The following is a 25,919-nucleotide window of genomic DNA, read 5'->3' as shown; positions in this document are numbered from 1 at the left end:
TGTCCAACCTTTCCTCTTAAGATAACCCCCTCATCCCAGGAATCAGTCAAGTGAACCTTCTCTGAACCGCTTCTAAAGTAATTATGTCCTTTCTTAAATTAGACCAAAACTGCACACAGTATTCTAGATGTGGTCTCACCAATGCCCTTGCAATAAATGACAACATTCCATTTGTCTTCCTAATCACTTGCTGTACATGCTTACTAACTTCATCTGATTCATGATCTTGGGGCCTCAATTATTCACAATATTTATTAACAACTTAGATGAAGGCATAGAAAGTCTCATATATAAGTTTGCCGATGACACAAAGATTGGTGGCATTGTAATCAGTGTAGATGAAAACATAAAATTACAAAGCGATATTGATAGATTAGGTGAATGGACAAAACTGTGGCAAATGGAATTCAATGTAGACAAATGTAAGGTCATCCACTTTGGATCAAAAAAGGATAGAAAGTTAAAAACAGTGGATGTCCAAAGGGACTTAGGGGTTCAGGTACATAGATCATTGAAGTGTCATGAACAGGTGCAGAAAATAATCAATAAGGCCAATGGAATGCTGGCCTTTATATCTCGAGGACTAGAGTACAAGGGGGCAGAAGTTATGCTGCAGCTATACAAAACCCTGGTTAGACCGCACCTGGAGTACTGTGAGCAGTTCTGGGCACCGCACCTCCGGAAGGACATTTTGACCTTGGAGGGAGTGCAGCGTAGGTTTACTAGAATGATACCCGAACTTCAAGGGTTAAGTTACGAGGAGAGATTACACAAATTGGGGTTGTATTCTCTAGAGTTTCGAAGGTTAAAGGGTGACCTGATCGAAGTTTATAAGATATTAAGGGGAACAGATAAGGTGGATAGAGAGAAACTATTTCCGCTGGTTGGGGATTTTAGGAGTAGGGGGCACAGTCTAAAAATTAGAGCCAGACCTTTCAGGAGCGAGATTAGAAAACATTTCTACACACAAAGCGTTGTAGAAGTTTGGAACTCTGTTCCGCAAACGGCAATTGATACTAGCTCAATTGCTAAATTTAAATCTGAGATAGATAGCTTTTTGGCAACCAAAGGTATTAAGGGATATGGGCCAAAGGCAGGTATATGGAGTTCGATCACAGATCAGCCATGATCTTATCAAATGGTGGAGCAGGCACGAGGGGCTAAATGGCCTACTCCTATGTTCCTATGTACTAGGACACCCAGATCCCTCTGTACCTCAGTTCAGACTGTAAAACTATAAATTGTTAAAAACTCCTGGTAAAAGTAATCATTTTATTGTTTTATTGTAACCAAGGCAAATCGTACAACTGAGGGACATGAGAAGGGGTTAGTAGTAGTGACAAACACAGGATAGGAAACTCGTCACAGGTTGGGTGGAAGGAAAAAGTAACCAGTTGGCAAGTTCCCCAAACATTTTCTTAAATTTATCAAATCATCCCTCAGCCTCTTCTCTTGAAGAGAGAAAATTCCAAGGGTAGGCAACCTCTCTTCATAGCTCTGTCCCTTTAGTTCTGGAACCAATTTAAAGATCTCCTTTACACTCCCTCCAATAACTTAATATCCTTTTGAAAATAGGGAGATCAATACTACATGCAACATTCTAAATATGGCCTCACCTAGGCCACATATAATTTTAGAATTACATTTCTCAATGTACAAGTTAAACATCCAGCTATACATCCCAATATTCTGTTAGTTTGTCTCAATGCTTTGAACAATTCAATGTTTTTAGCAACCTGTTGACCAAAACTCCCAAAATATTTTTCTTCTTGCAACACGGGAAGCACATTTCCATTTAGTATGTAATTCACATAATTTTTCCCTCTGCCAGCTCTCATAACTCAACATTTCTCCACATTAAGTTGCATCTGCCACTTCTCTGCCCACATATATAACTTCTCTAGATCAGTGTTGTCCAATATGTTAGCCACAAGCCACATGTGGTGAATTGGGAATCCAGATGCGGTGAATTGCATTTCTGATTAGTAAATAAAAAATGAGTAATAGACACAGTCATTGAGCTTGTGATCTCAGTATTCATATTTGCACGGCATATGCAAGTGTTCTTTAACCTTTTTGGTATTTGTTGGTAAAATGATAAAACAAAAACCAGGGTGTGTGATTGTTTTTCAATTGTCGTGAGTGCTTTACTTCCTTGGTTACTGAATGGTGGCAGATGTTTGTTAAGTAAACGTGTGTAGTATATTTGGGCAATGCAGTTGATGTGGTGTATATGGACTTTCAAAAGCCATTTGATAAAGTGCGGCACGGTAGACTTATCATCAAGATTGCGGCCCATGGAATAAAGGGGGCAGTAGCAACATGGATATAGAATTGGTTAAGGGACAGGAAACAGAAGTGCTGAACGGCTGTTTTTCGGACTGGAGGGAGGTGTACAGTGGTGTTCCCCAGGGGTCAGTGCTGGGGCCACTGCTTTTCTTGATATATATTAATTAATTGGACTTGGGTATACAGGGCACAATTTCAAAATCTGCAGATGACACAAAACTTGGAAGTGGAGTAAACAGTGAGGAGGATAGTGATAGACTTCAAGAGGATATAGACAGGCTGGTGGTATGGGCAGACACGTGGCAGATGAAATTTAATGGAGAAAAATATTGGCTTGGAAAATCACGATGTGGAAACTGTATGGGTGAAGCTAAGAAACACCACGGGACAGAAAACGTTGGTGGGGGTTGTCTATAGGCCCCCAAACAGTAGTGGAGATGTAGAGGAGGGCATTAAACAGGAAATTAGAGACAAATGCAAGAAGGGTACAACTATAATCATGGGTGACTTTAATTTACATCGAGATTGGTCAAACTAAATTAACAATAACACTGTGGGGGAGGAATTCCTGGAGTGTTTATGTGATGGTTTTCTAGACCAATATGTTGAGGAACCAACTAGAGAACAGGCGATCCTAGACTGGGTATTGTACAATGAGAAAGGATTAATTAACAATCTTCTTGTGCGGGGTCCCTTAGGGAAGAGTGACCATAACATGATAGAATTCCTCATTAAGATGGAGAGTGAAGCAGTTGAATCTGAAACTAGGGTCCTGAATCTAAATAATGAATGAGGTGCGAGTTAGCTATGATAGGTTGGGGAACTTTACTAAAAGGGATGACGGTGGATAGGTAATGGCTAATATTTAAAGAATGTGTGCAGGAATTACAACAATTATTCATTCCTGTCTGGTGCAAAAATAAAACAGGAAAGGTGGCTCAACCATGGTTTACAAAAGAAATTAGGGATAGTATTAGATCCAAAGAGGAGACATATAAAATTGCCAGAAAAAGCGGCAAGCCTGAGGATTGGGAGCAGTTCAGAATTCAGCAAAGGAGGACAAAGAGATTGATTAAGAGGGGAAAAATAGAGTATGAGAGTAAATTAGCAGCGAACATAAAAACTGACTGTAAAAGCTTCTATATATATATGTCAAGGGAAAAAGATTAGTGAAGACAAATGTAAGTCCCTTGCAGTCAGATATGGGGGAAATTATAATGGGGAACAAAGAAATGGCAGAACAATTAAACATATATTCTGGTTCAGTCTTCACAAAGGAGGACACAAATAGCCTCCCAGAAATGTTAGGGAACCAAGGGTCTAGTGAAAGGGAAGAACTGAAGGAAACCAGTATTAGTAAAAAAAATAGTGCTAGGGAAATTAATGGGGCTAAAGGCTGACAAAGCCCCAGGGCCTGATAATCTACATCCCAGAGTACTAAATGAAGTGGCCCTGGAAATAGTGGATGCATTGGTGATCATCTTCCAAAATTCTATAGACTCTGGAACAGTTCCTACAGATTGGAGGGTGGCAAATGTAACCCCACTATTTCAAAAAGGAGGGAGAGAAAGAACAGGGAATTACAGACCAGTTAGTCTCACATCAGTAGTGGGGAAAATGCAAGAGTCTATTATAAAAGATGTGATAACAGAACACTTGGAAGGCATTAACGGGATTGGACAAAGTCAGCATGGGTTCATGAAAGGGTAATTATGCTTAACAAATCTACTGGAGTTTTTGAGGATGTAACTAGTAGAATAGATAGGGAGAACCAGTGGATGTGGTGTACTTGGATTTTCAGAAGGCTTTTGATAAGGTCCCACACAAGAGGTTAGTGTGCAAAATTAAAGCACATGGGATTGGGGGGAATATGCTGACACAGATTGAGAATTGGTTGACAGACAGGAAAAGGAGAGTAGGAATAAAGGCAGTGACTAGTGGGGTACCGCAGGGATCAGTGCTTGGGCCCCAGCTATTCACAATATATATCAATGATTTGGATGAGTGAACTAAATGCAACATTTCCAAGTTTGCAACAACACAAAGCTGGGATGGAATGTGAGCTGTGTGTAGGATGCAAAGAGGCTCCAATGTGATTTAGACAAGTTGGGTGAGTGGGCAAGAACATGGCAGATGCAGTATAACATGGATAAATGTGAGGTTATCCACTTTGGTTGTAAAAACAGAAACGCAGATTATTATCTGAATGGTGATAGATTGGGAAAAGGGGAGATGCAACGAGACCTGGGTGTCCTAGTACACCAGTCACTGAAAGCGAGCATTCGGGTGCAGCAAGCAGTTAGGAAGGTGAATGGTATGTTGGCCTTCATTGCAAGAGGATTTGAGTACAGGAACAGGGATGACTTACTGCAGATATACAGGGCCTTGGTGAGGCCACATCTGGAGTATTGTGTGCAGTTTTGGTCTCCTTATCTGAGGAAGGATGTCCTTGCCATGGAGGGAGTGCAACGAAGGTTTACCAGACTGATTTCTGGGAAGGCAGGACTGACGTATGAGAAGAGATTGGGTCGACTCGGCCTATATTCACTCGAGTTTAGAAGAATGATGGGTGATCTCATCGAAACATATAAAATTCTAACAGGACTAGACAGACTAGATGCAGGGAGGATATTACCGATGGCTGGGCAGTCCAGAACCAGGGGTCACAGTCTCAGGATACGGGGTATGCCATTTAGAACCAAGAAGAGGAGAAATTTCTTCACTCAAAGGGTGGTGAACCTGTGGAATTCTCTACCACAGAAGAAAGTGGAGGCCAAGTCATTAAATATATTCAAGAAGGAGATAGATATATTTCTTAATGCTAAAGGGATCAAGGGATATAGGGAAAAAGTGGGAACAGGGTACTGAGTTAGACGATCAACCATGATCATTTTGAATGGCGGAGCAGGCCCGGACAGCCGAATGACCTAATCTTGCTCCTATTTTCTATGTTTCTAAAAATGCGAAGTGATACATTTCAGTAGGAAGAAGGAGGAGAGGCAATATAAACTAGAGGGCTCAACTCTAAAAGGGTTACAGGAACAGAGAGATCTGGGGGTGTATGTGCACAAACCATTGAAGGTGACAGGACTGGTTGAGAAAGCAGTTAAAAAAGCATACGGGATCCTGGGCTTTATAAATAGAGGCATAGAGTACAAAAGTATGGAAGTTGCGATGAACCTTAAAAAACACTGGTTCGGCAACAGCTGAAGTATTGTGTCCAGTTCTGGGCACCGCACTTTAGGAAAGATCTGAAGGCCTCAGAGAGGGTGCAGAAGAGATTTACTAGAATGATTCCAGGGATGAGGGACTTTAGTTATAGAGTCATAGAGTCATAGAGTTATACAGCACGGATAGAGGCCCTTCGGCCCATCGTGTCCGCGCCGGCCATCAGCCCTGTCTACTCTAATCCCATATTCCAGCATTTGGTCCGTAGCCTTGTATGCTATGGCATTTCAAGTGCTCAGTGGATAGACTGGAGAAGCTGGAGTTGTTCTCCTTGGAACAGAGACGGTTGCGAGGAGATTTGATGGAGGTATTCAAAATCATGAAGGGTCTAGACAGAAACTGTTCCCAATGCTCCCACTGAAGGGTCAAGAACCAGAGGACACAGATTTAAGGTGATTGGCAAAAGAACCAAAGGTGATATGAGGGAAAACTTTTTTACACAGCGAGTGGTAAGGATCTGGAATGCACTGCCTGAGGGGGTGGTGGAGGCAGATTCAATCATGGCCTTCAAAAGGGAACTGATAAGTACTTGAAAGGAAAAATTTGCAAGGCTACGGAGAAAGGGCGGGGGAGTGGGACTAGCTGGATTGCTCTTGCATAGAGCCGGCGCGGACTCGATGGGTTGAATGGCCTCCCTCCATGCTGTAACCTTTCTATGATTTTCCTGTATTGTGTGAGTTTATCTACAGCATTTTCTACTGAAAGTAGTGAACGTGGCTAGAATGGCATCACCATAGCTACACCTGTGGCTACTCAGCGATTTTTATTGGACCACACTACTCTTGATGACTTTGGATTTGAGCACATTGATAATCACAATTGGGTGTCATCTGCAAATTTAGACACATCGGGCTCTATTTTCGCACCCACGATCGGGTGCGTTCATGGCGGGGGGGTTGCGAAAATCCGGGATTCCCGGGGAAGGTCCGGAGCCCGGCTCCAACCCGCCCCATTTCCGGGTTCCCGAGTGACGCGCTCACATGCACGCGCAGCCCCCGCATGTGGGACTCCCGCCGGCAATTAAAGCTGGCGGGGTGCCACTTAACGTACTTGAACAGGTACTTCAGGTTGTTTACAGACCTAATTGACCCGATATTTTAGGAGGGATCGGATTTTGCAATTAACTGATTCTGTTTCCCGTATTGGGGGATACACTCCCAGTTCAAATGGACGTGTTGCAGCCATCAGCCTGTGGCAGCTGCAAAGGTCCATTTGACAGGTTGGGGGGGAGACCCTCACTCATTGCAGGAGGCCACTCTGTCACTTTGGACAAAGTTTGGCCTCCACCACCCTCCTCCTAACAACCAAATGCATAAACTTGCACACTTACCCCGGTGTCCAGACACATGTACCTACATTGTAGACCCCCTCAAATGTACATCTTCCGGATGGGGGCTACCGTAGCTGCAGTCATGACCTCCTCGGAGGGCGAACACCATCATCAGTCTCGCCGGTCACGCCGTCCACCTCTGACAAGTGGAGCTCCACAACACAGTGCTGTGACACATCCACCTGCACAGCAGGAGGGAGGGCAACCGCAGAGAGAGATGCGTCGCAGGGGGCACTACCCTCGCCACAGGGTCCACAGACCGAGGCTCAGCTTCCTGGACCTCTCTGAGCAGCAGTGCACACGGAGGCTCAGTCACTCGACATGTAGTTGTGGACATCTGCAGCCTCCTTCATGCCGAGCTGCTCCTGGCTGGCCCGAGCACCATCTTCTTACCGATCGCTGTCAAAGTCACCACTGCCCTCAACAATTTCTCCTCTGCATCCTTCCAGGGTGCCATCGGGGACATTGCCAGCGTCTCTCAGTCGTCTGCACAAAAGAGCACTGCAAATACACCTACACCCACTCTGCAATGACACAATGGGTGGCATCAAGTGTGCGTGTTCATGGTGAACCCCATGAAAGGGACCTATTCCACAAGCCAGTCAAGAATGGGCAAGCCGTGGCAGTAGTGGTGATAATAATAATATTTATTGTGCATGTGAAACAAAACAAAAGAAATGAAAAACATGACAAATCGTCAGACACCTTTGTGCATTCCCTCTGTGCCCACAAAACCTTTGCCTTGTGTTTCCGGGAACCCCTACGCGGTGCTACCCCTGTGGCTTCAGCAGAGGTAGTGGCAGGTTGCTCTTGTTCATGCCCTGACCGATGAGATGCTTTGGGCCGTGCCCTCTGGGTTTGGGTGCCCGTGAGGGCCCCTCCACCTGCACCTGTGCAGGGGCAGACTAGGCCACCTGGAGAGGGGGCAGCGTTGCGGGTACTGGTTGAGAGGGGGGCAATGGGTGAGACGTGGGAGCGCTTTGAGTGGCGTCCCCACTTCCATGTCCCCTTTCACCATCATCCCTCTCGTGGCCCAGGCCCACATCACTCCTTCCACCTTGCTGGACGGCAGTTTGGAGGACTTGTGTGAGGCCTTAGAAGACCACCTGTAAAATATCTGTCAGCCTGTTCAAAGCGCCAGAATGTTGCTCACCCTGAATCCGAACGGCTGTTGTCAGAGCCTGAATGGACTCATTGTTGAGCCGTGCTTGACGCTCGAGGGAGGCTAGCCTTTCCTCCATCGCAGACATTCCCGTACTCACCCGTGACACTATCCCAGAGATGCCTTCACGTCCCTGTGACACTATCTCGGAGATACCCTCTTGTACCTGTGCCACCATTCCCCTCATGCAGGAGTTGGACTCCTCCATCCTCTGTGCGATTGTGGAGAGTGCGCGTGGCACCTGTTCCAGCACCTCGGCAATGTGCTGCTGCCCTTCGATGACTCTCTTTTTCATGGCTGGCCCCCAGGGTTCAGCATCTGGGTCCAGCTGATCAGAGCCTGGAGAAGAGTGCTCCCACCGACGCGGTCTCTCCACAGCTGCCCCTGCCACCAGGGTGTGCTCGTGGTCACATGTGCGTGGTGACTCATCATGTGCAAGCCCAACTAAGTGAGGACGGGGACCCACCGAGGTGTATGGATCTGCGCTGATGGATGCATGGCTCAGATGTGATGGTGGACCCTCAGAGACCGGCAGGTCCTCTGAGGAATCACCCTCCATGGTCATGGCACTCGCAGATGACCCTGCAAGAGAACAGAAAGTAATATTAGGCATGTGGACAGATGTTGAAGTGCTGCAGATGCCAAGTGATGCTAAGATCATTCGCTATCATGAGTGCTGAGTGTTAGCTTTCTGTCACCGGCCGCTTGTGCAATCCCAGCCTCGGCATTCGCCACGGACAGGCACTCCAGCGTGCGGCTGATTTCCAATGCCTGCTGCTCTGCATCCGTTAGGACCACCTGGTGTGGTGGGATCCCTTCGGTCTGTGCCCTCTCCCGGGCATTCTGGCACCTCTTCTCCTATCAAGGCAAAACACAGAGGCGTGATTGAGTGATGGTTGCATAGTGAGCCGCTGCATGCATTGGTGTGGGTGGGGTTGAGTGTGAGGGAGATGCATGGGAGGGTGCGTGTGAGACATAGCCATGATATTGTACGAGGACTGGGTTGCGTGATCGTATTCGAATGGGGACAGGGGTAGTGAGTACGTGCAGGCAAGGTGAGGATGATAGTTGAGTGGATGTGAGGAGTGATGCAAGAGCGTTGTGGTGGCAGTGCAGAAGGAGTTGTGTGGTGGTGGAGGTGATGTGGAAGACGGAGTGTGGGAGAATGCATAAGTATACTCACTTTGCCTAACCTGGTTAGATCATTAAATCTCTTCCGGCACTGGACCCAGGTTCGTGCCACATTGCTGCAGCTGGTGACCTCCTCGGCCACCTCCAGCCAGGCCTTCTTCGTGGTGGAGGGAGGGCACTTCTTCCCATCCGATGGGAAAAATATTTCCCTCCTCCTCCTCACCCCATCCAGCAGCAGCTGAAGTGAGGAGTCTGAAAATCTTGGGGCAGCCTTCCCTCTGGCCTGCTCCATGGTTCAGCATTGGTTGTTTGCTGCAGAAGGAGCATTGGTGGACTGCCCCTTTAAATAGGGCTCCTCCAGCTGACAGATCTTACTGCGCATGCGCAGTCCGCCCGCCCGCATCTTACCAGCGGGAAACCCTGAAGCAAAGGTAAGTGGCTCCAATTATCCTGTAATTGCGTGCGGAGCACACTGATTTCACCGGGCGCGCCCAATCGACCACCCGCTGAGAACCCACCGCCCTGCTAATATCGAGCCCATCGGACATGGTTCAATTTTCCAAATCATTTGTAAAAATTACAAACTGTGGCAGTTCAATCATCAGCCCTGACAACTGGCTGCCACTAGCACTTTAAAATTATTCCATTTAGTTTATATTACCTCTCCTCATTCTTTCTACCAAAATGCATCACTTCACACTTCTCTGCGTTAAATTGCAACAGCTATGTGTTTGCCCATTTCACCAGACTATCTATTTTCTCCTGAAGTGTATTACCATCCCGTCACTGTTTACTACATTTCCGAGTTTCATGTCATCTGCAAACTTTGAAATTGAGAGTAATCTATTATGTAGGACAGTGTCAAATGTCCTCCTAAAATCCAGGCATACAACCTCCTTTCTTTTGCCTGTATCCTTCAGGCCCATAACTTTCTTAAAGAAAATAAATAAGTTAATTAACTCCTGACACCAAGCTGCTTATCTTTTGTTAGCCTCTGTCCCTCGAAATAATCCCTTACACTATCCATTATCAGTTTCAAAAAAATTCCTGATAAACAAGTTTTATAGGTCTGTAATTTGACGCTACGTCCTTAGTCCCTTTTAAAAAAATAAGAATCACCTTTACTACTTACCCTGCGATGTAACCCAAATCCAGTGAGTACTGAAAATTACCATTGACGGGATTCACAATCTCTTGAGCCAATTCCTTAAGAACCCTGGGATAAAAGTTGTTAGAACTCAGAACCTTAACCACTTTGAATTTCTGGAACCTCCTAACATATCCTCCTTTTCAAGTTTAAAAGTTTGATTTTGTTTGTGGTCAATAGGACCATTTTCTACTTGACTTCAGAAACTTTTCAAAGGGGATTTAAATGTATTAAAACTGACCAAAGTAGGAATTTAGCAAAAAAAAAGAATGTTTTTTTGGTGTAGTAACTGAGGTATTGTACTCTGTGCTGTTTTTTCCAGTGTCATGATCCAAGGAACTTGACTGAGGTACTGAGCTCTATCGCGAAAACACCTCCAATATGGGATCTTTGTCAACTGCAAAATATATTCAACTTCTAATATTTAGGAAAACTCAAAAACACAAAATCTCACCTCCAATTATATTTACAGAAGAAAAACTATATTAAAATCTCAAACTATTAGAGCTGGTACATACCACATCTCTCCACACACAAAATATAAAGCATACCATGAAAACTGCCTTCTGAAAAAACCCTACTGCGTCCATTATCTTTTGAAGGATAATTGTTTCCAACTCTTCAGGGTCCAACTCATCTATGCTGAAGGGAACACCATTAAAAAGACCTTGTGGCAGTGACCCCAAGCCAGTCGTTTTGTAAAAGTTTGCTCCTGCCTATTCAAATCAGAAATAAGACAGCCATTAATATAGAATTTACTCTATACAACCAAAAAATATTCTTAAACATATTACTATACCAATGTTTCTCAAATAGAAATCAGCTTGGTGTTATGTGCAGTACGGAAACATTGGTCAATATTCTGTTTCAACACTATTTTGTTAACTGTAACAAACATTGTAAATATGTTCAAATCGACTTAGTGAGTAAAATCACTCCTTTTTCCAGCATTGAGCTATACAGATCAGAAAGTTACAAGTCCAATTCCCATCCTGTGCTGAGTTAAACGATCTTAACAATAGTTGGGGTATTATAATTGGCCTCTTGGACTAGTGAGGGGAAAACAGGCAAAAAAGAAAAATTTGCTGGGCTTTCCGCTCCTGGGCACAATCTGGGTGCTCCACATAGAGGCGTGTGAGTGTCACAAGAGAAAAGGATCAGGCTCAGCTTTGACACCTTTTAGGTTGTTGACACTGTGTAGATTCATATATGAGGAATGGCACTTGGGCAAGTACCTGAGAGCTGCCACCAGTCATGGGACAGTACTTCAGGACAGGAAGGGAGAAAATCGGGAAAAAAAACTTCAAACAGATCCTCAACTTACTGCAGAATAAAACCTTACCAGCAAGTTAATGGAAGCAAATGACAGTAAGACTGATCATGTACCACTGGCAAATGTTCTTAGCACTGTAAAATCAGCTGACAATTTTAACAGGTTTGACTTTGCATTTAGCAAAAGTGCTCAACTTCCTTTTCAACATGGCAGTCTTACAAAACTTAGGGTTTTTTTTTGCAGCATTCGACAACGGTGGAAGTTGCCTTTAAATGCAGCCCAGAGTGATAGAGACATTAGCATAACTCTGAAACAACATTTAGATCACTTGCCTTCCGTTGGTCATCAAACTCAGAATCAACACCAAAGATATTTTTAACATCAACTCGTGGGTACTTCTTTTTCATAAAACTGACCACATAGTCCACAGTAAGTGTTTCCCCATCCTGTACTTTATTGTATATCTGCAAGAATAGAGAATAATGTTAGCAGCTAGAACATTTAAAGTGTGGCATTAATCTTAGAATCATAGAAATCATACAGCACGGAAGGAGGCCATTCGGCCCATTGAGTCCGTGCCAGCTCTTTGCACGGGTAAACCAGCTAGTCCCACTCCCCGCCCTATCCCCGTAGCCCTGCACATTTTTTCGTTTCAAGTACTTATCCAGTTCCCTTTTGAAGGCCATGATTGAATTTGCCTCCACCACTCCCTCGGGCAGTGCATTCTAGATCCTAACCACTCGCTGTGTAAAAAAGTTTATCCTCATGTCACCTTTGGTTCTTTTGCCAATCACCTTAAATCTATGCCCTCTGTTTCTTGACCCTTCCGCCAATGGGAACAGTTTCTCTCTATCTACTCTGTCTAGACCCTTCATGATTTTGAACACCTCTATCAAATCTCCTCTCAACCTTCTCTGTTCCAAGTAGAACAATCCCAGCTTCTCCAGTCTATCCATGTAATTTAGGTCTCTCATCCCTGGAATCATTCGAGTAAATCTTTTCTGCACCCTCTCTAAGTCCTTCACATTCTTCCTAGAGTGCAGTGCCCAGAACTAGACAAAATACTCCAGTTGTGGTCAAACCAGTGTTTTATAAAGGTTCATCATGGCTTCCATGCTTTTGTACTCTATGCCTCTATTTATAAAGCCCAGGATCCCGTATGCTTTTTTAAACGCTTTCTCAACCTGCCCTGCCACCTTCAATGATTTGTGCAGATATACCCCCAGATCCCTCTGTTCCTCGACCCCTTTTAGAATTGTGCCCTCTAGTTTATATTGCCTCTCCTCATTTTTCCTACCGAAATGCATCACCTCGCATTTTTCCACGTTAAACTTCATCTGCCACGAGTCCGCCCAGGCCACCAGCATGTCTCTATCCTCTTGAAGTCTATCACTATCCTCCTCACTGTTCACTACCCTTCCAAGTTTTGAGTCATCTGCAAATTTTGAAATTGTGCCCTGTATTCCCAAGTCCAAGTCATCAATATATATCAAGAAAAGCAGTGGTCCCAGCACCAACCGCTGGAGAACACCACTGCACACCTCCCTCCAGTCCGAAAAACAACCGTTCACCACTACCGTCTGTTTCCTATCATTTAGCCAATTCTGTATCCATGTTGCTATTGCCCCCTTTATTCTATGGGCCGTAATCTTAATAGCATGCCTACCATGTGGCACTTTATCAAACGCTTTTTGAAAATCCATATACACCACATCAATTGCAATGCCCTCATCGACCCTCTCTGTTACCTCATATCAAAAAACTCTATCAAGTTGGTTAAACATGATTTTGCCTTTAACAAATTCATGCTGGCTTCCCCTAATCAATCCACATTTGTCCAAGTAACTGTTAATTCTGTTCCGGATTATCGTTTCCAAAAGCTTCCCCACCACCGAGGTTAAACTGACTGGCCTATAGTTGCTGGGTTTATCTTTACACCATTTTTGAACATTTGCAATTCTCCAGTCCTCTGGCACCACACCCGAATCTAAGCATGTCTGGAAGATTATGGCAAGTACCTCCGCAATTGCCCCCCTTACTTCCCTCAGCATCCTGGGGTGTATCCCATCCAGACCAGGTGACTTATCTACTTTAAGTACAGCTAGCCTTTCTAGTACCTCTTCTTTCTCAATTGTTAGCCCATCCAGTATCTTAACTATATCTTCCTTTACTGAGATTCTGGCAGCATCTTCTTCCTTGGTAAAGACCGATGAAAAGTGTTCATTTAGTACCTCAGCCATGCCCACTGCCTCCATGAGTAGATCTCCTTAATGGTCCCTAATCGGCCCCACCCCTCCTCTTACTACCCATTTACTGTTTACATGTCTGTAGAAGACTTTTGGATTCCCTTTTATGTTGTCCGCTAGTCTATTCTCATACTCTCTCTTTGCCCCTCTTATTTCCTTTTTCAATTCCCCTCTGAACTTTCTATATTCTCTCTGGTTGGCACTTGTGTTATCAACCAGACACCTGTCATTTTTTTCCGCTTCATCTTACTCTCTATCTCCTTTGCCATCCAGGAAGCTCTGGCTTTAGTTGCCCTATCTTTCTCCCTCATTAGAATGTACCTTATCTGTACCCGAATCAGCTCCTCTTTAAAGGCTCTTTAAAGAGTGGAAGTGAAAAAGGAAATAAGAGGGGCAAAGAGAGAGTATGAGAATAGACTAGCGGACAACATAAAAGGGAATCCAAAAGTCTTCTACAGACATGATAACAGTAAACGGGTAGTAAGAGGAGGAGTGGAGCCAATTAAAGGCAGCCCACTGTTCAATTACAGTTTTGCCTGCCAATCTTTGATTCCAATTTACTTGGGCCAGATCTGTTTTCATCCCATTGAATTTGGCCCTCGTCCAATTGAGTATTTTTACTATAGAGTGGTCAGAGTCCTTTTCCATAGCTATTCTAAACCTTATGATACTATGATCACTGCTCTCTAAATGCTCCCCCACTGACACTTGCTCCACTTGGCCCGTCTCATTCCGTAGAATCAAGTCCAGCAATGCCTCCTTCCTCGTTGGGCCGGAAACGTACTGGCCAAGAAAGTTATCCTAAACACATTTCAAAAATTCCTCCCCTTCTTTGCCCCTTATATTATTGTTATCCCAATCTATATTAGGATAGTTGAAATCCCCCATTATCACTACTCTATTCTTAATTTTGCTAGGCCATATACTTCTTTATCTTAACTAACTGAATAAGGTGGAGCTTATTAGGAAGAGCAATTCACAACTAAGGTATTAGACAGAGTGGGCTCGATTTTCAAGCTGAAGTGCGGGTGCGTTGGGGGCGGGGGAGCTCTGAAAATTGGGGAAATCCCGAGCGGGTGAGGAAGCCGGCTCCAACCTGGCGATTTCCGGGTTCCCCACAGAGACGCCTGTGTGCGCACGCGCGCCTCAAGAATGCAGAAGTCCCACCGGCAATTAAAGCCGGCGGGATGATAGTTAACACAGTTATTTAGATAGTTTAAGTAATTGAAGTATTTCATGGTGATTCGGGCAGGGGACCGATTTTCATTCAGCCTCAGCGTGTTTCCCATGCTGTGGGAAGTGTTTTAGGAGAAGTGTTTCAGCCAGTTGGACATTGAAATGCTTGTTTGACAGATGGGGATAAAAGATGAGTTACTGCAGCAGGGCATTCTGGTCTTTCAGACAAACTTTCGGCTGGGAGATCTTTGTTTAGACTGAAAATTCTTAGTTTTCACTCAGAATCCTTCTGTTTACACATATTTACCAACTTTTCGGACCCCCTCAAACTAACACCATCAGGATGGGGGGCGCCATGGCTGCATTCACCACTACATCCGAGGACAAGCAACATCACCAGCCTCGCCAGGCACAGTGTGCACTTCCGCCACTTGGAGCTCCACAACACAGTGCTGCGCCACAGGGACCTGCACAAGAGCACAGAGGGTAACAACAGAGAGAGCGACGTCGCAGGAGGCACTACCCTCGCCAGAGGGTCTGCAGACCAAGGCTCAGCTTCCTGGACCTCTCTGAGGAGCAGTGCACACGGAGGCTCAGAGTGAGTCATCAGGTGGTCGTAGATATCTGCAGCCTCCTTCGTGCTGAGCCGCTCCCGGCTGGGCCGAGCGGCATCTCATTACCCGTCGCTGTCAAAGTTACCACTGCCCTCAACTTCTTTGCCTCAGATCATTCCAGGGTTCCACCGGGGACATCACCGGGGTCTCTCAGTCATTTGCACACAAGTGCATAAGGCAGGTCACCGATGGCTTCTTCCGCGGGGCCTAGCAATATGTCAACTTCCCCATGGGTGACCTCAGCCAGATGGAGAGGGCAGTGGGATTCCACTCTGTGGCTGGCTTCCTACGGGTGCAGGGTGTAATCGATTGCACCCATATAGCAATACGAGCACCTCCACACGAGCCTCGACTGTTCATCAACAGAAAGTGGTATCACTCCATCAACGCTCGGCTCGTTTGTGACCACCGCAAAAGATTCCTTCACGTGTGCACCAGATTCCCTGGCAGCTGCCACGATTTCTTCTTTCTGAGGGAATCCGACATCCTGCCCCTCTTCCACGCACCGAACACCCTAAAGGGCTGGTTCCTCGGGGACAAGGGATACCCCCACACACGGCTCATGACACCTCTGAGGAACCCCATCACCGCGCAACAGCGTCGATACAACGACAGCCACATCGCCGCTAGGTCTACAATTGAGCATGCTATAGGACTGCTCAAGATGTGATTTAGGTGCCTTGATCGTTCTGGGCGAGCGCTTCAATACGCACCAGACAGAGTGGGACACATTATAGTATTGTGTTGTGTCTTGCACAACATGGCACAACAGAGAGGGGTACCGCTTGAGGAGGCCCCATCCACATCTGCCATCCATATTGAGGAAGAGGCAGCAGAGGAGAATGAGGACAAACCCATGGCCAGAGCAGCAGATTACCTGGCTGATTGTGAGGCCAGGGAGTCACTCAAATGTGAACTGTTCTCCTAACATCAGACAGTGTGAAGAGTCCAGTCCTCAGACCACCTGGAAAGAGCAGTGCCAACACCAGCCCCCCCACTCCCTGCACAAAACAGTCCTGCAACTACACACAGTAAAAAGACTCAATGGGTGGCATCAAGAGTCATTGTTCATGGTGAAGCTCATGAAAAGGCCCAAAAAGAGCCAGTCAAGAATGGGCAAGACGTGGCAGTAGTGGTGAGAATGGTAACATTTATTGTGAATATAACAAAAAACAAATATAAATGGAAAACATGACAGTCTGTCAGACACTCTTGTACATACCCTTCGTGATCATGAAACCTTAGCCTTCCTTTTCCTACCACTTCTACGTGGTGCATCCCCTGTGGCTGCAGCAGAGGTAGTGGCAGGTTGCTCATGTTCATGCCCTGACCGATTAGATGCTTTCGGCCTATGCCCTCTGAGGTTTGGAGCCTGTGAGGGCCCCTCCAAAGACTGCTCCACCTGCACCTGTGCAGGGGCAGACTCGGCCACCTGGAGAGGAGGCAGCATTGAGGGTACTGGTTGAGAGGGGGGCAACGGATGAGACGTGGGAGCGCTCTGAGTGGCGTCCCCACTTCCATGTCCCCTTTCGCCATCATCCCTCTTCTGGGCCAGGCCACATCATTCTACCACCCTGCAGGAGAACAGTTTGGAAGACATATGTGATGCCTTGTAAGGCCACTTCAAAAGTATCTGTCAGCCTGTTTAAGGCGGCAGAATGTTGTTCACCCTGAGTCCGAATGACCGTTGTCAGGGCCTAAATGGACTCATTTGTGAGCCGTGCTTGAAGGTCAACAGAGGCTGCCATTCTCTCCACTGCAGACATTCCCGCACTTACCTGTGCCGGCATTCCACTGATGCAGGAGTTGGACTTCTCTGCACTATTGTGGAGAATGTGCATGGCACCTGTTCCAGTACCTCGCAAATGTGCTGCTGTCCCTCGAACATTCTCCTTTTAAAGGATGGCCCCCAGGGTTCAGCATCTGCTGAACAGAGCCTGGGGAGGAGTGCGCCCACTGACGCAGACTCTCTGCAGCTGCCCCTGCCACCAGTGTCTGCTCGTGTTCACTCGTGTGTGGTGACTCACCAGGTGCCAAGCCAACTAACTGACTACTAGGACCCACTGAGGTGTGAGTATCTGCGCTGGTGGATGGTTCACTATGATGTGACAGTGCACCTTCAGATGCCGGGAGCTCCTCTGAGGAATTGTCCTCTGCCATCACTGTAGTCGTTGAAGGGCCTGTAAGAGTTCAGAAGGGAATATTAAGCATCATCACAGTTGTGTCAGGTTGCGATGAGCATCCGGAGGTGTTCAACATGCCAATCATTGTTACCATCAATTCATGTTGTGTGTGATGAATGTTAAAGTTGTTATGGGGTGCCAATTTCGGCGTCCCCGATGGACAGGCACTCGAGGGTGCGGCTGATCTCCAGCGCCTCCTGCTCCGCATCTGTGAAGACCACTACTTGTTGTGGCCCCCCTCCAGTCCTCGCCCTCTCGCGTGCATTTTGCACCCTCTTCTCCCAGAAGGGGAGAAAGTACAGATGTGTGAATGAGTGATGGTGAAGTAGCCAGCCGATGAATGCATTGCTTTGGGTGAGGCTGACCCATGATGCCTCGGAGGGTGAATATGAGACAGAGCCATCACATTGGATGAGGATTGGGGTAGTGGGGGGGTGACTAATCGGAAGGTGAAGAAGTGCTGAGCAAGTGCAGGTAAGTTGAGGATGAGCCTTAAGAGTGTGTGAGGAGTGATGTGATGGAGTAGTCTTGGCAGTGCAAAATGAGTTGGGGTGGGGGGGTGGTGGTGGTCGTGATGTGGAATGCGGAATGCAGGAGAATCAGTAAGTGTACTCACTTTTGCTGACCTAGTTAGGTCATTGAAACGCTTCCTACACTGGACCCAGGTGCGGGAGATGTTGCTGCTGCTGTTGACCTCCTCTGTTACCTCAAGCCAGGCCTTCTTGGTGGCAGAGGCAGGCCACTTCCTCCCGTCCATGGGATAAAACACTTCCCTCCTCCTCCTCACCCGACCAGTAGCTTCTGATGTAAGGCATCATTAAATCTTGGTGCAGCCTTGCCCCTTGCTGCTCCATTGTGCCTTTTTGGTCTTTGCTACAGCAAAAGACTTTGAAGCAATGGCCCTTTAAAAAGAGCTGCTCCAGCTGACAGCCTTTCATGCGGGTGCGCAGTCCACCCACTGCGCAGGTTTAGGACGGCAAACCCAGAAGCCACGTTAACGGCCACCAATTAATGTGTGATTGCGTGGGAAACGGTAAGATTTTATTAGTCGGGTTACCCGCGTGCCCATTGACCCCCCCACCCCCCACCCCCGCCACCGCCGGCCGCCATTTGAAAATCGAGCCCAATGCTTTACCCATCCCCATTTGAATGAGTAACATTTATCTGTTAATTACACTCACACACAAAAAATCTGAAAAATCCATGAGTCAATAATGCAATTTAACGCTGTTACTTATTTGGTAAGCATTCATCAATATTCTGGAACCAGTCATCGCAACTAGGGTGGCACAAGGGCACTACAACTGGCCTCAGTACCCCATAGCTAGGGAGGAGAAAAAATATAGCCAGGATCTCTGCTTTTGGTCACTATCCAGTGACTCCGTTTACTTATGTGCAGATGTTGAATACGGACAGGATCAGGATCAACTGTAATCCCCTTCACCATGATAAATAGCCTGCCAGTGTTGTTAGGGTAACAGCAGGAGGGCCCCAACATCTCCTGATGGAGAGAGGAGGCTGAGTAGCGGTCTCCCATCCCTCCACTTCAGCTCGAGCTTTTATCTGCTGAAAGCCTCTGTATAGGCCGAAGCCTTCAGTAGAAGATTAGCAACAGTCTTTGGGGCTCTTCGCCCCTTTGTGTAGCATCCCATCTCTTCTTATGCTACAGCGGCAGTACCACAGCAGCACTGCTAGATTTTCCTCGGGGCCACTGGTAGGTATCCCACCAAGAATGCATAATGATCTGAACCTAGTAAATAGCGCTGGGGTCATGGCGAGGTCGGGGCAGTGGTTGGGAGTGGCGTCCCAACACTGTATGTGCAGATATATTAAATTCTACCCTCAAGAGTCAGAACCTTCAAGAGGGGATTGGGAAGAAAATTAGAGAGATAAAAATATTCTGGAAACAATGGCATGTAATAGAAATAAAGCCAAAACCAGCAGCACCTAATTCTATTAAAGTAGCACAATATCTCTGGGTCCGAAATTCCTCATATAATGAAAACATGGGAGGACGTCCATCTTTCTCCATAATTGATGTCCTGACCTAACAAAATCGCACAACACATAACTTTGAAATATGCAATTTCTCTGCCTCAGTGAACGAGCATGAAAGGCTTGTCATTCCAATAACAAGTCTTTACCCTGTCTGATGGCTTTTTTTTTGTGTTCACAGATAACCATGCAGGAAAATGAAAGATTTTTCTATTTCACATCTGGCAATATCATCAAGCAATGACATCCAATGCAAGTATTGCACCAGTGACTTGTTAACTTTTGTTTTCAAATTGGCATTGCTTTTATACAAATTATCTTCTCAATCTTGTGAGTATTGTAGAGTGTTGTATAGAGAATTTGCCAAATTCAACAAGTGTGTCAAATTCTGGGCAATTCTGTATTTACCAGAAACCAAATTATTTGTTTCACTTAAAACTCTTTCCAATAACCATCAAGGCAGCAGAACCACATAATAGACTTGTTAGCAAAATTAAAGCTCTTTCGATTAAAGGGACAGTGACAGTGTGGATACAAAATTGGCTAGGGGACAGAAAGCGGAGAGTAGTGGTGAATGGTTGTTTTTCAGACTGAACGGAAGTATACACTTGGTATTAGGACCACTGCTCTTTTTGATATATATTAATGACCTGGACTTGGGTATAAAGAGTATAATTTCAAAGTTTGCAGATAATACGAAACTCAGAAATATAGTAAACAATGTGGATGGTAGTAACAGACTTCAAGAGGACATAGATAGACTGGTGAAATTGGCAGAAACATGGCAAGTGAAATTTAACGCAGAGAAGTGTGGAGTGATGCATTCTGGTAGGAAGAATGAGGAGAGGCAATATAAACTAAATGGTACAATTTTGAAAGGGGTGCAAGAACAGAGAGACCTGAGGGTGCACATACACAAATTGAGAAGGCTGTTAAAATAGCATATGGGATCCTGGGCTTTATTAATAGAGGCATAGAGTACAAAAGCAAGGAAGTTATGCTAAAATTTTATAAAACACTTGTTAGGCCTCAGCTGGAGTATTGTGTTCAATTCTGGGCACCACACTTTAGGAAGGATGTCAAGGCCTTAGAGAGGGTGCAGAAGAGATTTACTAGAATGGTACCAGGGAGGAGGGACTTCAGTTATGTGGAGAGACTGGAGAAGCTGGGGTTGTTCTCCTTCGAACAGAGAAGGCTAAGGGGAGATTTGATAGAGGTGTTCAAAATCATGAACGGTTTTGACAGAGTAAATAAGGAGAAACTGTTTCCAATGGTAGAAGGATCGGTAACCAGAGTACACAGATTTAAGGTGATCGGTAAAAGAGCCAGAAGTGACATGAGAAAACAATTTTTTTATGCAGCGAGTTGTAATGGTCTGGAATGCACTGCCTGAAAGGGTGGTGGAAGCAGATTCAATAGTAACATTCAAAAGGGAATTGGATAAATACTTGAAGGGAAAAAAATTACAGGGCTATGGGGAAAGAACAGGGGAATGGGACTTATTGGATAGCTCTTCCAAAGAGCCAGCACAGGTACAATGGGATGAATGGCCTCCTCCTCTGCTGTACCTACTATGACACTATGAAATGTTCCAGGTCCCTTAGTCTTTTCAGGGGCTGATTTTAGTGAAGTGCCTTCATACCACAAACATGCTCTGAGAACTGATGTTTTTTTGTTTTAATTTGCACCACTCATTTTCTTGGTCAACTGACTGTGTAACACACATGGAAAACCCATCACAATGCTCAAGAGTCTCCAACCCAAGCCACGGGGCAATCCACAAGGGAAAAGTTTTCACACCATCGTCCTGCAAGGACATGCCCCACTTACTGAAGTCCAGGGTGCTTAGATGTAGGTTGGCCGAAATAAGGCTTAGGGATTCCCAAGTGCCCATAAAGGTACTGCTGCAATTTAGCCATCTATAACAAGCAGCTTATCAACACAGAGGACCTGTAAACTTCCTGATGTTTGTCTGGCCAGGACCACTGCAGCTATTAGGTCACAGGCATGTAGGGTTATCTCAAGGCAAGTGGCATGAATTCCAGTGACAGACCCTTCAGGTCACATCAATGAGCCAGGATAGCTGGTCAATCATCAGTAATACCATGGCGTACTGTTGACCCATGTAGCTCAAGTAATGCTTACTGTGTTACCATACAGCATGGTGGGGCGTATCACCTTGGAGCCAACTCAACCCTAAAGAGACTTCAGTTATCTCCCCAGGGAGTATAGTCACTTGGTCATTAGACAACTGAGAAAAATGGCTTTGAGCCCTTACTGGGTGACAGCAAGTAATAGATACGCAAGAGCAGCATGTTGAGCATCAGAAAATAATTTGTTTCAAAATGCAATCAGAGATAGACCAAGTAATTATAGACCAGTCAGTCCAACCTCGGTAGTGGGGAAATCATTGGAATCAATTCTGAGGGACAGCATAAATTGTCATTTAGAAAGGCACGGGTTAATTAAGGACAGTCAACATGGATTTGTTAAGGGATTTGTATCTGACTAACTTGATTGAATTTTTTGAGGAGTTTACAAGGCTAATGCGTTTGATGAAGTTTACATGGATTTTAGCAAGGCTTTTGACATGGTCCCACATGGCAGACTGGTCAAAAAAGTAAAAACCCATGGGACCCAAGGGAAAGTGACTAGTTGGATCCGAAATTAACTCAGTGGCAGGAAGCAAAGGGTAATGGTTGACGGGTGTTTTTGCGACTGGAAGGCTGTTTCCAGTGGAGTCCCGCAAGGCTCAGTATTAGGTCCCTTGCTTTTTGTGGTATATGTTAATGATTTGGACTTGAATGTGGGGGGCTTGATCAAGAAGTTTGCATATGATACAAAAATTGGCAGTGTGGTTGATAGTGTGGAGGAAAGCTGTAGACTGCAGGAAGGTATCAATGGACTGGTCAGGTGGGCAGAAAAGTGGCAAATGGAATTCAATTCAGAAAAGCGTGAGGTAATGCATATGGGGAGGACAAACAAGGCAAGGGAGTACACAATAAATGGGAGGATACTGAGAGGTGTCGAGGAACAAAGGGACCTTGGAGTGCATGTCCACAGATCCCTGAAGGTAGCAGGACGGGTAGATAAGGTGGTTGAAAAGGCATACGAGATGCTTTCCTTTATTAGCCGAGGCACAGAATATAAGAGCAGGGAGGTTATGCCAGAACTGTATAAAACATTGGTTGGGCCACAGCTTGACTACTGCATACAGTTCTGGTCACCACATTACAGGAAAGTTGTGATTACACTAGAGAGGGTACAGAGGAGATTTACGAGGATGTTGCCAGGGCTGGAGAATTTTAGCTATGAGAAAAGATTGGATAGGCCGGGGTTGTTTTCTTTGGAACAAAGGAGGCTGAAGGGAGATTTAATTGAGGTATATAAAATTATGACGGGACTAGATAGAGTGGATGGGGAGGACCTATTTCTCTTAGCAGAGGGGCCAGTGACCAGGGAACATAGATTTGAAGTAATTGGTAGAAGTATTAGAGGGGAGGTGAGGAGAAATGTTTTCATCCAGAGGGTGGTGGGGGTCTGGAACTCACTGCCTGAAAGGGTGGTAGAGCCAGAAATCCTCAACTCATTTAAAAAGTACTTGGATATGCCACTTGAAGTGCCGTAACCTACAGGGCTATGGACCAAGTGCTGGAAAGTGGGATTTATCTGGCTAGCTCTTTTTCGGCTGGCACGGACACAATGGGCCGAGTGGCCTCCTTCTGTGCCATAACTTTCTACGATTCTATGATGGATGACCACTTGTGCTGAGAAACTGAGCATAAGCAAGTCACCTTTGAATGATACTACCTATGCAATGAAACTTTCATGATGTTTTTTCCTTTTCATTCTGCTGTTGGTGTGATATAATCATTATGCCAGCATTGGGAGGATGTCATTATGTGCTGCAGCAGCCCTGAGAAAAACTCTCTCTCCAGTCTCAAACACTGGGACAGAGTGATCTTCACCCACTCTCATGAAGTGAAACCCCTCATAAAACAAAGCCGTACAAAAGATTGTTGGCACCACCCATCTCCCAGACAGCTCCAACTTTATCATTTATACAAAGTTTCCAATATGTTAAGCCCAACCCTCTGTTCTCACTGCTGCAATAGAGCTTTGATGCATGAGACCATCATTGAAGTTTCATATCTTGAGTTGGTTCAAAAAAAATCAAGTGCTATAAATAGATAGGCCACAGGCAACGGGCAGATATATTATGCAAGACCGGTGTGCGGATATTACACAGTGTGCTGAGAGTTCGGTACGTGTGGGAGTTAGGTGAAGTGGGGGAAGGAGGTGCTGCTTTGCCTTGCTTTTCCTGCAGAGCGGTAGTGGACCTGAGAGCGGTGAGCGGCGGGAGAGAGCGAGACCAGAGCGGAGATATAAACAGCGCGGAGAGAGCGAGACCAGAGCTTACTCTGAGAGCGAGACTCTGAGACCAGCGGCAGTTCGGGGTGACGTCACCAGTCAGAAAGTGACGCGGCACAGGGGAGGCAGCTGATTGGTGAGTAGGTTCAGGTGAGTATTTCTACCATTTTACTGTAAGTAAAGTAATAAGAAAGGGAAGATCTGCAGGTTTTATAGCAGATAGTGTTTTTTTTTTAGTGAACCTAGGTCCCTAGTATAGTTAACATTTTCTAATTTCAACGTAATTTGAAAGGGGTAACTCAGCTAAGGCAAGTCATGGCAGCAGACCTCGCACCCGTGATATGCTCCTCCTGCAAGATGTGGGAAGTCATGGACACTACCAGTGTCCCTGCCGACCATGTGTGCGGGAAGTGTGTCCACCTGCAGCTACTGACCGATCGTATCTCGGAGCTGGAGCTGCGGGTGGACTCACTGTGGAGCATCCGCGATGCAGAGAAACTCGTGGATAGCACGTTTAGCGAGTTGGTCACACCGCAGGTAAAGGGTATACAGGCAGGAAGTGAATGGGTGACCACCAGGAAGAGTAAGAGATGCAGGCAGGTAGTGCAGGGGTCCCCTGTGTCCATCCCCCTCTCAAACAGATATGCCACTTTGGATGCTGTTGGGGGGGATGACTTATCAGGGGAAGGCAGCAGCAGCCAACTTCCTGGCACCACGGGTAGCTCTGCTGCACAGGCTGGGAGGAAAAAGAGTGGCAGAGCTATAGTGATAGGGGACTCAATTGTAAGGGGAATAGACAGGCGTTTCTGCGGCCGCAACCGAGACTCCAGGATGGTGTGTTGCCTCCCTGGTGCAAGGATCAAGGATGTCTCGGAGCGGCTACAGAACATTTTGGAGGGGGAGGGCGAACAGCCAGCTGTCGTGGTGCACATAGGCACCAACGATATAGGTAAAAAAGGGGATGAGGTCCTAAAAGCAGAATATAGGGAGTTAGGAGGTAAATTAAAAAATAGGACCTCAAAGGTAGTAATCTCAGGATTGCTGCCAGTGCCACGTGCTAGTCAGAGTAGAAATAGGAGGATATTTCAAATGAATACGTGGCTAGAGGAATGGTGCAAGGGGGAGGGATTCAAATTCCTGGGACACTGGAAACGGTTCTGGGGGAGGTGGGACCAGTACAAACCGGACGGTCTGCACCTGGGCAGGGCCGGGACCCCTGTCCTAGGAGGAGTGTTTGCTAGTGCTGTTGGGGAGGGTTTAAACTAAAGTGGCAGGGGGTTGGGAACCTGAGCAGGGAGAGAGAGGAAAGCGTAACAGGAAGGGACAGAAGGTATGGAGTAATAGGTAAAGTGTTAAAAAAGGAAAAAGCAGGAACTAAGCGTCACAAAACAGATTTGAAAGTTCTTTATCTGAATGCACGTAGCATTCGTAATAAAATGGACGAGTTAACGGCACAAATAACTACGTATGGGTATGATCTTGTGGCCATTACAGAAACATGGCTGCAGGGTGACAACGACTGGGAATTAAATATGCCAGGGTATTTAACAATCAGGAAGGACAGGCAGGAAGGAAGGGGAGGTGGGGTGGCTATGTTAATAAAGGAAGGAATCACTGTAATACAGAGAAATGATATTGGGACAAAGCATCAAGATAATGAAACAGTTTGGGTGGAGATAAGGAATAATAAGGGAAAAAACACATTAGTGGGCGTAGTATATAGGCCTCCTAATAGTTGCAACTCTGCTGGAAGAAGTATTAATCAGGAGATAGT

The 25,919-nt window shown here is 45.9% G+C and overlaps 1 protein-coding gene across 2 annotated transcripts in view; it reads right to left on the bottom strand.

Annotated features, from left to right (window-relative positions):
* uggt2 (UDP-glucose glycoprotein glucosyltransferase 2) overlaps positions 1 to 25,919 on the bottom strand; it is a 685,376-nt gene that overhangs the window by 417,981 nt on the left and 241,476 nt on the right. For both annotated transcript variants that reach the window (XM_067986476.1, XM_067986475.1), the window contains exons 17-18: positions 11,889 to 12,024; positions 10,839 to 10,999 (exon numbers count right to left, since the gene is read on the bottom strand). In XM_067986476.1, the coding sequence (XP_067842577.1) occupies positions 10,839 to 10,999; positions 11,889 to 12,024 (297 nt within the window). The remainder of the gene's footprint in view (positions 1 to 10,838; positions 11,000 to 11,888; positions 12,025 to 25,919) is intronic.

The sequence above is a fragment of the Heptranchias perlo genome, chromosome 6 (assembly GCF_035084215.1).
Source record: "Heptranchias perlo isolate sHepPer1 chromosome 6, sHepPer1.hap1, whole genome shotgun sequence".
Taxonomy (NCBI): domain Eukaryota; kingdom Metazoa; phylum Chordata; class Chondrichthyes; order Hexanchiformes; family Hexanchidae; genus Heptranchias; species Heptranchias perlo.
Note: the sequence above shows the minus strand (reverse complement) of the source record. Positions and strands in the feature narration are given on the sequence as shown.